The sequence below is a fragment of the Podarcis muralis genome, chromosome 12 (genome assembly GCF_964188315.1).
Source record: "Podarcis muralis chromosome 12, rPodMur119.hap1.1, whole genome shotgun sequence".
Lineage (NCBI taxonomy): Eukaryota > Metazoa > Chordata > Lepidosauria > Squamata > Lacertidae > Podarcis > Podarcis muralis.
Window position 1 is genome coordinate 39,892,799 of NC_135666.1, and position 15,115 is coordinate 39,907,913.

At 39.5% G+C, this 15,115-nt stretch overlaps 1 protein-coding gene across 21 annotated transcripts in view; it reads right to left on the reverse strand.

The window, feature by feature from the left end:
• Nucleotides 1-15,115, reverse strand: part of SATB1 (SATB homeobox 1) — a 118,846-nt gene that overhangs the window by 59,580 nt on the left and 44,151 nt on the right. For all 21 annotated transcript variants that reach the window (XM_028751554.2, XM_028751542.2, XM_028751556.2 and 18 more), the window contains one exon: nt 1,551-1,662. In XM_028751554.2, the coding sequence (XP_028607387.2) occupies nt 1,551-1,662 (112 nt within the window). The remainder of the gene's footprint in view (nt 1-1,550; nt 1,663-15,115) is intronic.

Sequence of the window (15,115 nt, forward strand, 5' to 3'; positions counted from 1 at the left end):
CTGATCGGCAAGTCCTAGGCTCTGTGGTTTAACTCACAGCGCCACCCTTACCGCCTGGTAATTGTTTAATAGGACCGCTAATGTTAATGAACTAATGTTACACCACCCAGTTTGCAGTTAAAAGTGTGAGCAGGCTCCAATGAAAAACAATGTGGCTAAAATGTGGCACAAAGTGATAGGAAGGCTCTCTGTGTTACTCTATCTGTGACAGCTGCCCCACCACGCGCAAACCATCACAGGCGAACCATCGTTTAATATGGCAGTCATCAAGAGTAAGCATGCATGAATTTCACCAGTAGTCTGACCCCTATTTCCTTCTTGTAGCAGGTCAATGGCTGCTAGCATATTTATATAACAATCTATTATATTTTCACTATCTAAGCTTAACTTTTCAAAAGAAGTAAAATAATTTAATAAAAGCATATTTTGGCAAACTGTTACGTCCTAATCCCTGTCTAACTAGGTCTTGCACAGATAAAGCTGGGCCTTAACCCAGTTAGTGTTTTGGTACAGATTGTGGTTTCATGTGATGTTCTGGTGAATGGTTTTTCCATTTTAGAAAAGGCACACAAATGTTGAGATAAATGGCCAGGGGTGGCTTAACTACAGTGGTACCTCGGGTTACAGACGCTTCAGCTAACCCAGAAATAGTACCTTGGGTTAAGAACTTTGCTTCAGGATGAGAACAGAAATCGTGCTCCGGCGGCACAGCAGCAGCAGGAGGCCCCATTAGCTAAAGTGGTGCTTCAGGTTAAGAACAGTTTCAGGTTAAGAACGGACCTCCAGAATGAATTAAGTACTTAACCCAAGGTACCACTGTAATGTAAATTCTATCACTGACTGCAATGCAATTTGGATCAGATTATATATAGACATCCATCACTGGACTCTTGGATTTGACTTCATAGAAACATGAAGCTTCAAATAGGAATTGACTTCTGTTTTCACTCCAGGGTGTTTGGCACATTCAAAAGTTATTAGCCCCATGTTTCAGTAAACCCTGTGATGTGGAGGAGAACATCGAAATGGAGATGCAGGGACAATCATGGTGCATACATACAGTCAAAATAATCCTTTGGCTACAGGATTCACTGAGAAACCATGAGCCAAAAAATATGGTGAATTTAGTCTTTCTTAAATTGAGATTATTTTCTTAAACCAGTATTTTAACATACGGCCATTATTATTATTTCAGCTATGATGGCCACATGACAGATTTAAAATCTGAAATGTTTTCAGTATTCAAAATGTTACGACTCCCTTTTTTATTTCTAAAACTTTGAGAAAGCTAACAGGTGTCAGTATGCCAATATTAATGAATGCTAATTTTTAAAACTACACATTATTAACATCCAAGCATTTACACAGCTTTCTTCCTCTTCCTTGGCTATACTGTACAAAAAGTGTTCCGAGAGCAGGAAAACTTTCTCTCATCTCTTGTACATATTAGCAAAAACAAGTCCAAGTTTCCAGAATTTGAATAAGCTTAAAAGTGCTTCAAATCATAAACAAGTAGTCACCATTACTTCAGCTCTTATCTTTATGCTTACCCATCATATCTTTTGCCTTCTTGAAATGTTTATACCACCTCCCAAATTCCTGACATTTTGCTGCCGAGACGTTTGCATAGTAAGTGCTGTTCACAATGGAAGAAATCATACTCTGAAAAAGGAGGGCAAAAGCATCTGTATTATTGAGATGTTTAACAAAAGACATTATTTTAATTATCTGATGGATAATATTTTAAGACTCAATACTATACTGAATTCTAATTCTTTAAAAGGTAAAGGTAAAGGTACCCCTGCCCTTACGGGCCAGTCTTGCCAGACTCTAGGGTTGTGCGCTCATCTCACTCTATAGGCCGGGAGCCAGCGCTGTCCGCACCGCAGACACTTCCGGGTCACGTGGCCAGCGTGACAAGCTGCATCTGGCGAGCCAGCGCAGCACACGGAACGCCGTTTACCTTCCCGCTGGTAAGCGGTCCCTATTTATCTACTTGCACCCGGAGATGCTTTCGAACTGCTAGGTTGGCAGGCACTGGGACCGAACGACGGGAGCACACCCCGCCGCGGGGATTCGAACCGCCGACCTGATGATCGGCAAGTCCTAGGCGCTGAGGTTTTACCCACAGCGCCACCCGCGTCCCTTTCTAATTCTTTAGATCCCTGCTATTTGTGCCAGTATCTTTGACAGAAATACCAGCCTAGCATCGCTTGCAAAAATTTTGTGATATTTTTATCTAGCCCATGACCCTCTGGGGGCTGTTTTTCCACACAAATATACGTTAATGGAAGACAACACATATTCTCCCTTGTGTTAAAAATCATGTAAAGTTTTGTTTTGACACATTTTAAAGCTGCTATGTTATGAGGCTTCCAGGGCAAGAAAATGCAACAAAATCGAAGCTTGCACGATCTTCTCACATGACTATGTAAACACAGGTACACCCACCTAGGGAAAAATGGCAAACCCGGCAATTTATAATGAATGGTCAAAGATATCTGCTTATAAGTCTTATTGAAGGAAGCTACAAGATTCAATTTTTGCATCATATTCATCTGGTATTATTTAATTATGCACACCTAAAATTCTAATAGTATTTCTATAAAGAATAAATTTCTAGAATAATTTTATCCCCTACTTCCCCCACTAATCAAGTGCTATTTTCAGTTTTCAGGCTCAAAAGGAAATAATCCTTAACATATGCAAGGAAATATATCAATTTAATACATTAAGATGAATCTGAATGGATCCACCCTCCACTCATAACAGAGATAGTAGTTGAGCTTGTTATACCAGGTACTAAAGTGAAGTTGCATCCCCCCCCCCGATTTGCAACTCCATCCCTCACCTTCAGAGGACAACACAATTTACCTGTTGGGTGTGGCACAGTACATTAGACCTTCTTCCCATCCTTACAGATGGGTGACAAGCCATCTAAGTTTCTTTAATCATAACTCTTACAATGAACCAGAGGGGCTTGTAGTGTTACCTTGTTTGTAACACTACATGTCCTTTATGAATCTATAAAGGTGGGTAGCAGAGGATCAAAACAGTACAAGGACTGTGTATGGTGAAGCAATGGCATGAGGCAGAAATCACGGAAGTCCAAAATCGGAGTGCCAAGATAAAGACATCATGAGAATTAACACCTGTGGGACTTTTCAAGTCTATAAAATGACAGGCGGCTGTCAATCCTGTTGTCACGTGCTAGCTAAGTATCATATCAGAAAGACAGCTAAAAGATTACTGTTGTCAACTCTCTGCAAGACAATCTTGTGTTCATTCAATTTCACATGAAAAGGACTTTTTCATATATATATATTATCTTTCAAATATACAACTCCCAAGTGAATATAACACTGCAATACATTTAAAAGTTCGCACTGAGATTTTTCCGTAGCTGGCTTTTACCATTTTTCTTTCCGCTTCAAATACTTCTAAAGTTAACTTAAATATTGCTAGTTGGCAAAAAAGATTTGCAAAGACGTATTTTCAGTTGTTTTCTCTGTGCTGCCTATGGCTGCAAAAAGCTTTAAAATACAGGCAAAAAAGAAATAGCATAAAATATAGCAAGTTATAGTGTCACAGATAGTGACACTGGTAACAGCTTTTGCCCTTTCCTGGGAAAGGAAAAAAATTTGGACAATTTAAACTGCCGACAGATCTGTGTGTCTCTGCACATCCACTGCGAAATTGCTTGAGTTCATATGTGTCTCTAAGATCAAAAAGTACCCAAATTTATACATGCACAGTACTTGTAGTTCTTTTTCTGAGAGTCTGATGAAGATTTGATCTGAAATGGTGCCACCTTTCCAAAAGCCCTACTACACTGGGATGCTACCATCTGCCACAGACTGAGCTTTCTTTTACAGCCAAATACATTATTTATAATTATCTCTTCCATAACTATGTGGCAATAGGGATTGATTCCCACCCCCCACCCAAGTTCATTTTTGCTTCATCTAGACAGCTTTAAAATGTATCCTATATTCTGAATCCTAGCCTCGCATAATATGGGATAAGATGGCATCGCAGTAATTTCGTATACATTTTGTGATTTAAAGGGGCGGGGAAGACCTGAGGTCTCTCGTCTGTTTTTTTATATATATTGTTTATTCATAAGACAAGAGAAGATTTGTCCCTAGGTGTACTTTTATATCTGATCCAATCTTCATCAACCAGTACAGCATATTATAGAGGGCCTTTCTTAACTATGACCTGTAGGTTCTCTCATCGTAAATGGCTTATGATTAAAAATGCATTGTTGTTCATTCTGGGAAGCAACGGAAAAAACAACGTTAATCAGGTCAGTTCAATCATCTAAACCAAAACTGTTCATGCTTTGCTGCCAAATCAACCAGCCACTACAAAATCTGTTATCTGTGATTGCTCAGCTTCAGGTCACAAAACCATTTATCCTCCACTGTCCCCAAATTCCATGCCGCCGCCCCACTCACCATTTTTAAGTATAATTTTTTACATATCTGTAAAGAAGACCAAGAACAGTTTCATCAAAGAAGATACGAATTTACAAAAAAATGCCATCTGACGTAGGAGGTAACTTAAGAAATAGATGTTCTAAGATATTGAGAACAGATATATTTAGTCTATTTTTGCATGTGAAAAGTATGCCCTTCCAAAAGTATCATAGCCAGAACTTTCATAGTCCTTTCTGATTGTTTAAACTGGAAATGAAAAAGAATCATTTATATAACTGGCTCATTGTTCTTGAAAGCTTTCAAGCTCTATCAGCAGAGGGGGCAAGGGCTACAACAACTTATTTACACAATTATCTAAATACGATTAAACAGCTGATGGACAAATATTAAACTGGAAAATGTATAGTCATTTCAGCTCAATGTAATCCTCTTTCTGTAAACACCCAAGATGATTTCCCCCCCAACTAGAACAGTCCTGACATCTCATAAGCCTAAGGGTGAATAACAAGAGATTGTTTTTGATAGTTATAAATATTCAAAAGACATGCAGACCATCTGCTTTCATATTACAGGTAAAGCAAGTCTGAAATGGTGACTGCTATACAAAAATGGTTCTTTTAACAAAGTCTTCCTCTCCTCAAAAACTATAAAGACAGATGTCAAAAGCTGTTTATACAGGGTAATCAGGAGTGTGCAAGATGCAATATTCCTTTTATGCACAGAGCTTGCTAGAGAGTTTCTCTTATTTCTTCCCATCCATGTGTTGCCAGCACATTTCTAGTTTTTTTAAAAAAAATCTTTTGAAAAATGGAGATCTCACAAATACCCGAAAAGATGGCTATTTGTATCACGAATGCTAATTAATATCAGCAAAGGGGTTCCCCCTAATTCTATTGGAAAGGAAGCGTGGATTTGAAATGCCACACTGTAGGTGGAAGACAATGAAAGAATTAAACAAGGTTAATTGTATACTAACCTGTCACTCAGTATTTCCACATCACCACCTTGTACACAAGTCAACATCTGTTAAATTAGGATTTGCTATAAGCAACCCAAATCTCCCCCCACCCCACTTCAAATAAGGTTTTATTTATGCTTTAACATTAATCACACTCTCCACGAGTAGGCTTATAACAACATAATGATTTTGTCAAGTGGCAAGTTAAAAGATACCTTATCTTCGAAGCAGAATATTAAGAGCACTGTCTATAAACCCTTACCGTCAATTTTCAGAACTGAAAAATTATCTTGACAGTAACCTTTTAATGTATCACATTAATGACCCAGCAGTGTTAAGCACCTTGTTTTTATAATTCTCAATAAAAGGGACATTTAATGAACAATCTGTCAAAGTACTGGTTCCTTTTCTTCTTTCTGTCTCTCTCCCCTTCACCCAGTACTATTAAAGGCTGTTCCCAATTCTGTAGACTCTCTTTTCTATTCATCAGACACAGAAGAGAAATGAGTGGGTAAGGAAAGCCCATTTCAAACATTAGGGTTTTTTAAAGGGCTTCTGATAACCGAATTTTTCAGTTTCTGAAAATATATATACCCACAGCTCCCCAACAAACACGTCATGCATATCCAATGTAAATGATACCAGAATCCATGACTATGCACCTCAGCTTCACATTGCATGTACTTGAAGAAAAAACAAACCACAACCCTCCAGTCGATATTCCCATCCCACCCACAAGTCTTGCTTGTGTTGCCCTCATTCATTACATCCTTCTGTCTGCAATGGAGGACAACCACCAGATTTTGTTCTCAATGGACCAGGGTCTGTAGAGCTATTTAGCAAAAAGAAAAGAAAAACCTAGTCCTTACACTTCAGCTTTGCAAGTGAGTACTGAAACTGATGTCAATTTTAAGACAAAATGATTCCTAAACAACCACCCAAAAGAAATTGCTATATAATATTAGTATAACAAAAACCAAAAACACCCCTCATTTCTTCATAAAGGTGAATAGACAGAAGAAGCTTGGTGGATCTGAACATGAAAGATACTCTACCAGCTCCTACCCGCTTTTCCCAGACCCTGAAATATCAGGGCTTCTTCAGAAGAACTCAACAGGCAGGAGGAGAAAGACTATTGGTACAGAGGGGAAAGGATTCCTTTCTAATTTGTATTCTATATTGCTTAATATAACTCGTGGATCTCAGGAACCCCTTAAAAACATATAGGACCTAGATATTGGCACATAAATTCTTCCCAAGGATTGGAATAAGATTTGGGAATCATGACCCTTAGAATGTTTTTTTTTACAGTTTTCTTAGAGAAAACTCCTTAAAATTATTACACAGATGGTATCCCACTCCTTTGCAAATGTCAGAAATGTCTTCTTCTATTGTTACTAGAAGCTCCAGACACTTTTAGACTTTGAGTTATTTTTACTCAAGTGCAACTACTCATTCTACAGTCAAGAGGTGAGCTGCAGCTTGTGAATCTTCAGAATTCTCCTCAGGGATAATATATAGTGCCCTGCAGTAGGCAATCCATTAAATACAAAGTTGGAAGTTATGGCTGCTAGCTCCTGTTTTCGACAAAGTGACAGAGTTATCAAATGCAACTGATAAAAGGTCAACTGATCACATTTGTCAGCTCATTGATGACCTTTGTTGAAGATGGATCAGCGAGTAGGATGTACACCATCCTATGCATAGGTAGATTTATAAAGTTTAATTATGAAATTGTTGCTACAATACACCAATATTAGGCCTCAATATTTTGGTGTTTTTTCATGTTTAAATGGAAATGTCTTGTGATATTTCAAGACCTATTGATACACCTGAGACAGTTTCACCCTAGAAAATCCACAATGTCCAGGACACATCTGGAGCTATAATGATAAAAGGCAAGGCATTAAAGGCTACAATGCAAATGGAAGCAGAAGCCTATGAAGGTGGACAAACTAAAACACAGATAACCCCGTATCAGATTTATTATTCCAAGTATCTATTACCATGCTAAAAGCTTTAGCCTGCAGTAGACTTGGGTCCCATTCACGTAACTTTCCCTTTCATTGTGCAGCTTTAAACTGACAGTTTGAATTGGCACACAGTGACCAACTGTGCAAATAAGTTTGTCAAGCACCAGAATGCGCAAGAGCTGTTCTATACAATACTGTGACAACACTCATAGAACATTGATAGCCTACCAGTCTATGCAAAACAAATTAGGCCACATACATCCAGGAAAAAGAAAGAAAAAGAAAACTATCTGAGGTACTTTTTATTCACATTGTTCTTCATTTGAAAGGAAAAGCTAAGAACCGTATCACTTCAGATTAGAGAAAACACATTTAAAATATTTCCCCATATTAGAAAAGCATGCTGCCCTTCTAAAAACGAGTCTGACAGAGGCGCCTTTCAGATGTCCTTTTTACAGTCTATACATGATAATTTGGGCTCATGATGGTGTCAGGGCAGTTATATGTGATGACGTTTCCAATATTGTCTGTGCCTATAAAAGTCTTGGGGTGGACATACTGCTTCATTTCTAATGTCCTGTAGCTTCCTGCTGAAATACTGCAATTTTCACACTTTTTTTTTAGGGGGGGGGGATCAGGCAAGTGGCTCGTCCTGCTTGTATTGCGCTATAGTGCCCTTCCAGACTGAAATGATTCCCTAACACTGGGCATCATAGTAGAGCAGCCTTTCTCAACCTGTGGGTTGCCAGATGTTGTTGAACTACAACTCCCATCACCCCTAGCTAGCAAGGCCAGAGCTCGGGGATGATGGAAGTTGTAGTTCAACAAAATCTGGGGAATGGTGCATGGCTGGTCCAGTATAAATCTACCACTAATTTGTTATTGTGTCAATGACATGTTACAGAATTACACCTAGGAAGAAGAAGAAGTAAGTCAGCCAGTCAGTCAGGGGCGCGATGACATAGTTCTCTGGCTTATGTCCTTCATGTAGGGAATATTTTATAGGTGAAGATTTGTGGGTGATGGCATTGCCTTCACTCCAGAGTATCTTCGTTTTACCTTAGTGGCACCACCATGTAGCCAAAATCTGGATTGGCTACTTGATTGATTGATTGATTGATTGATTGATTGCATTTATATGCCATCCTTCACCCACAGATGTGTTTCACAACATAAACATGATGGCCTTAACTATTGCTAGGAATAAGGTGAACAATCTGGGGCTGGGAGGTAGAGAAAGCTGTGAAAAGACTTGCTCTGAACCAGCACTATTTTTGCAAGTGTTCTGAATGTGTCAAGGGAATGCACTTCCAATAGGTCAACACTTACATGCTCCTTCATTTCTCTCCCTTCTCCCCCCCCCCAAAAAAAATTGCACTATATGAAACACTGTTTGCAAAAGGAAAAATCTTCATGCGACTTCCCCCGCTTTTCAACACGTGAAAACCTATTCAAATAAGAATGGATAACATTTGACCAGATATGTGATTTTTATCAGGAGCGTACAAAAGGAATGGGATAAACAACAACCAGGAGGACTATCTTATATCTGCTTCTATTTAATACCAACATGAAGCCATTGGGAGCGGTCATTAGGAGTTTTAGGGTGAGGTACTATCAGTATGCCAATTACACTTAGTTCTATTTCTTAATGAGTTTTGAATCAAGAGAGGCTGTTCAGTTCCCGGGCCATTGCCAAGATACAAATGATGAAATAGGTGAGAAAAAAACCAGCTGAGCTTGAATCCTGTGCACATGACACTTTACTCAGAACAGATGCAACACCCCCCCCCCCAAATCCCAAGTGGCCTACAATCCAAAAGAGACATATAGAAGCGAAAGGGGAGGAGAGAGGAAGAAAGGGTAAAATGTGTGGTTATTACAAATATTTTGGCTTAATTACATAAGGTATCAGGACTAAGGGGGTGAGGCAGTGCAAAATTCAGAGCGAACAGAAGAAGAAAAGCAAGGATAGAGGCAATGAATAGAAATAAGATTAGGTGAGAGATGGACTCACTCCAGTAAAATGTTGTGGGAAACAAATAGTACAACTAGATTAAAATCTGATAAACTCATCATCAGATTATTTGATCAAAGGACAGAATGAATCTGGCACGCCAGCAAAGACCTTAATATTCTCTCACCCTCATTTTCTAGACTCTCACCTGATGTGTTTTCTCCCTACAACCACTTGCTTAAGTGACTCTTCCATTTCCCATTCTCCCTAGCTGAAATGGCAGTCTCCAGACTTGACGAATCTGGGAACTTTGATGTTTTTCCTACATTCTGCCCCACCCTTAAACCCCACCCCTGAAGAATTTTTTAATGATTGTATGCCATACATTTCAGGAGCAAGTAAAGGTAAAGGGACCCCTGACCATTAAGTGCAGTCGCGAACGACTCTGGGGTTGCGGCGCTCATCTCGCTTTACTGGCCAAGGGAGCCAGCGATTGTCCGCAGACAGCTTCTGGGTCATGTGGCCAGCAGGAGCAGGAGCAAGTGCACAAAGCCAAAGCCAATAAGCGTAATCAAATTATGCTTTAAGGCCATTGTCAATAATATTTCACTTTTTTGTTCTAATGTTTAGTTAGCAGTTGAATGTTATCTATATGAACTGTTTATGGTCATATATTAATGCTTCATATTCAAGTATAAATGTTATGAATGTTGTAACATCTACTATGCAAGTAACCATGGCACTTTGACAACATTAGGAGTTTCATTAAATTTATACAATCCTTAATAGAATATAAAAAGATCAACAAATAACTTTTAAGCCTAGATTTAAAAGGCTCTGTAGTCCAAGCTTGTTTCATTTCAACAGCAATGATCTCAAAGGCTAGACAACAGAGCAACTAAAGGCTCTGATGTTTAAGTTCTCTCTCCTATTATGTTATAGTATTGACACCAGTCTACAATAAAACTTTCCAACAGAATGGAAAGTCTAATCCAGAACGGAAAGTGACCTCTATTAGGTTTGGGTTTGTAACCAGAAACTTCTACTGTACAAATATGAAATACATAGGTACATTAAGAAGCATTAAAAAGCCTCAAATTCACTACAAATATTGTCAGCTGAGGAAAACTGTACAAAATCTTACAGTACACACGATTAAAAAAAACCCCTGACCTGTTTTCTACCATATACAACTTCTGTAGCCCCTTCCCTTCCATTAATGATAATTTGTTGTTTTATGTTGGACTCCTTATCTAACCCACAATGATACTGCTTTTCTATTATATCTTTACAGTCCTGAAATGTTTATATTCATCTATTCAGCTCAAGATGTCTAGTTGGTCGCTTTACAAGAAAAAACCCCCACATGCCACAAAATTCTTTCTTCTAGTACAGATAATGGGTAGGATCCAAAGTGTTTCCCTCCCCGAGGATTCAGGTGACGATGAATGGGAGGAAGAGACAAATGGTTATCAGAAGTCTCCCACTCAAGCCCTGGACCAGGAGCTGAGCCCTTCTGATGAGAATCTCCCTCTGGAAGTCTCCCAGACCCCCTCTTCCATGGTTTAGTGGGAGGAGGTGGGGTTATCCAATGCCAAGGAGAGAGCTCCATGGCACCGACTGAGCTGTCAAGGGAGAATGAAAGTCGTTTATTGTCTCTGAATCAATGACAGCACCTCCACAGCCAGGGGCAGACCCAGTTTCCAAGAAGGAGGGCCTGGCTAGGTCTGCACATCTGTTCAAAGGGGGGGGGGGGTTAGATACGGTCAATTGTTGGAACAGCTTCATTCTCATTCATGCACAGTCTCAGACTGCAGCTCCTGAGCCTGCAAACCTGACTTCTGGTCTTGTCCCTGAAATGCATTTAGGGAATCCTAAAGTTTGGTTTGATCTATGCTTCATCGCTGATGTCCAGGGGCGTCTGAACTAATTTCTTCTCTTCTCTTGTTGCTGAGTTTACGCTGTCTGAATAAAACTTGGCTTCTTACTTCCAAGAAAGTACACCTGTTGTTGTTCTTGGGTGGCAGCCAGGACAGTTCCTTCTGTGAACGAAAGAGCTGCTTCTATTCATGGAACTGAATGAGATTTGTAGATGCTGCCTATTGGAGGAAGCAGGGGCAGCAATTGTCACCCATTTTCTCTTTTACCTGCAGCTGCCTGTGCTGTTCTGGGGGATCGCCCAAGCCACCAGAGAAGGCTTTCAGGGGGCACAGAGAGAAAAGGGATAGGCAAAAACTGCCTTCACCCCCTCCTGCAGTGTGAGCAGAACTCTGATGAACATAAGTCAATTTCCAACCCATACTGGTGAGACAAATCATTGTCTAGGAAACTGGGAGCCAAATGTAGGATTTTCACCTTCTTGTAACCATAGTAAGTATTAACCATATTATCATCATTCATACACAAGCAATGCTAAACTATGATTAAAGGCAGGCAAGGAAAGAGAACTGGGCTTTCTCTAAAGAAGGAAGTAGAAAGTAGGAAACCTTGGTTTGCAGAGAGTCGAAACATCATGCCTTCACTTAAGTAAGGCTATCTATCACCCACCTCTATGAAGACAGAAACGGTAGTTTCTATTATGAAAGCAATTTTTGCATCTAAGATGACTGAATAACAGGCCTTAATCATTCGGGATGATCAGAAATGTACCACAAGACGCACCTAGTTTTTGGAGAAGGAAAACAAGAAAAAAACTATTCTGAATCTCAGAAGCCAAAAACAGCAAGAGGGATCGCTATGCAGTGAAAGCAGCAATCCCTCTTGCTGTTCTGACTTCTGGGATAGCTGCGCAGCCTGCATTCGCTCCATAAGACGCACACTCATTTCCCCTTACTTTTTAGGAGGGAAAAAGTGAGTCTTATAGAGCAAAAAATACGGTAAATAGTGGGAGGAATGATTAACCTAAAGTAAGCAACATTTTTTCATTGCAGTAGCAGATGTGACGAATGTCATACTTCATAGAAAATGTATCAGTTTTAGGTGTGATTAAGTGAGTGTAGGTAGTTATGATTACTAGTACAGCTAAAATAGCTCTCCTCATATTGAGTTTGGTATTTTTTGCAATTTGGGAGGGGGGGGGGAATCATCCGATACACACTTATCTGGGAGTAAGTCCCATTGAACTCAGTAGGGCTTCTGAGATGACACATATAGGATTACTCTATCAATGTTCTATCTTATCTGCACTGGACCTGTAATAATTTTTTCATATCCATTACTTTGGGTGAGAGCTACTACATGTTTAAGCCATTTCACAGGTCTATGGTTTACTTGGGCTAAAATTAGCTCTATTTGACGACACAGTAGCAACCCTTCAGGACAGCTGGGCCACAATGTTGTGAAAACACTGTCAAATATTATTTTAAAGTTCCCACATAAAATGAAAACAGAGGTTTACAAATTAAAAACAAACAGCAAATTAATGTACACAGCTTACAGCACTAGTATATTTAACAGAAATTATTGTTGAAATAAGCTCTGTCCTTGTGTCTGCTGTATAGAACCTGAACCAAGACTCTCAAAGTTCTGCGCTCCCCCTGCAACTCTCTAGCACGTGTCTGTTCTGTATGTGTCAGGTACTACTACAACTCTTGCAAAAGCCACCTCACGGCTAGGCAGGTAAAACTGATTTTTTCATTATAGTGCAAGTGTGTGCAGACATATTACAGTGCTTCCACTAATTGCAATTGCTTTTTTCAACCCTCTAAGAAACTATATATAAAATAGTAAAATTGTCATCTATGTAGCGCAGGTTTTTTTTAAAAATCCAAAACAGAAAGTATCTTGTAACCAGTCTGTTGTTCATGTAGAAGAATATGCTTTCTCCTTCCATGGAAACATAGCTCAGATATATTTCTCGGTTCTTTTTCCTGAACAGAACAAACAGGGCAATAAGCAGAGTGAGCAAAATTATGCTTGGTGCAAACTAATACCCATAGGGGTTAAAATACTTTGTAATTGGTATGGGCATTATATAGTGTTGTAGTTCTCATATACAGGTACATGAGCACAGTCATCGGGTTTTACTGCCGCTGAGCTTCCAGATTTTTAGGAACCATTTTGCATTCAAGTCTGCTGAAAGGAAATTTGACCTGGAAAGTATCAAAGGGAATATTATTTTTAGGGATATGTATTGGCTCTGTGTAATTTCCAGAATTAGGAGGTTAAACAGGGGGAGGGTCCCCATTTTCCCAAATCAGAATGCACTGTTAAAATGGCACATCAAGCTGGATCAGAGCCTCCCTATCCTGACTCACTTTGCTTAAAAAACACTGCATTTTTAATGTAAATTCTGTGTCTTTTTTAGAAAAACCAAACTAACTACAGTGGTGCCCCGCAAGACGAATGCCTCGCAAGACGAAAAACTCGCTAGACGAAAGGGTTTTCCGTTTTTTGAGTCGTTCCGCAAGACGAATTTCCCTATGGGCTTGCTTCGCAAGACGAAACGTCTTGCAAGTTCGTTTCCTTTTTCTTAAAGCCGCTAAGCCGTTAATAGCCGCTAAGCCGCTAATAGCCGTGCTTCGCAAGACGAAAAAACCGCAAGACGAAGAGACTCGCGGAACGGATTAATTTCGTTTTGTGAGGCACCACTGTATGGAGGTTGTGGAGAGGCGAGAGGAAGATCCTTAATTGTGACAGACAGCTCTAGGTTTTAATGAGAGAATTATTTTTCCAGGAAACTCCAATCAGAGTGATTTGGGAGAAGGATGCTGAAATAAATATTAAACACTGTGCTTGCTTTTTACTTGAATCTATGCTCCCCCCCCTCCACCACCTATGCACGTCAGTGGTGATACCTCTCTCCTATAGGAAACAGCTACTATTGCAAAAAATCTGTTGCTCTTTTTGGGTGCTGGGAAAAGTCTGTCACCCCATCAACAACTATTGTGGTAAAAGGGTTGACATTTCCCCCCACTTCAGACTTTCCTGGGGATCCTCTGCCATTGCATTTAGCCACCCCCAAATAGTAAAGTCTGGGGGTGGAGAATGACTTGTAGGACAATGGCTGCATCTATCTTTCTGAAATGTAGCAGGCTTCATCTCTTCAGAAATAGTGGCCATGCCTGCAACTTACATCCGTGTCTTGTAAAAAAATAAAAGACCTTTTTTTTCTTTTGAAAACAAACTTTTAAAAGTGCCCTGCATTAAAACGCCTTGATGTGTCTGCCTTTAAGGTTTAATCTAAACTAGAGGGGCTCTTTTGCTTTCAAATTTCATCCACTTCTGTGAAAAAGAAAAAGAAAAGTTATAACCATTTTTGAATTCCCCATTAGAGTGAAATGGGTGGGAGGAAACAGGGCTTCATTTTTTAACAGATCTAATCTGATGAATTAGATCTGAATTGGAAAGGCACAGAGCAGTTCTGAAACAGATTGGGCTGCTTCCCAAAGCTACAGATGCAAGTTGAATCTTGTGACTGGTGCACACCTCTAATTATTTTACCCTTGTGAATATGGCATTATTAATGTTTCCTCACATAAAAATACTGAAAACGGCTTATCTAACAAGTCAGGAGAAAGTACCAGAACATTCCACGGGAGAACAAGCTAAAATGGCAATATGGAGGAGAATGGAAGTGTCCCAAACATACACATCCATTCTTAAGAATTAGCAGCAGCATCAATAAAAAGTAGAAGAGCAAGACAGAATTTTATGGACACTATATTCTACTATTCTGGCCATGTGTATAAATTTATTGTAATCCTAATATTTTTTTAAACAAAAATGAATGAGGGGATAATTACGAAAGTTGTCTTTCAAGCGTGTCTGTAATCTAACTCCCGTG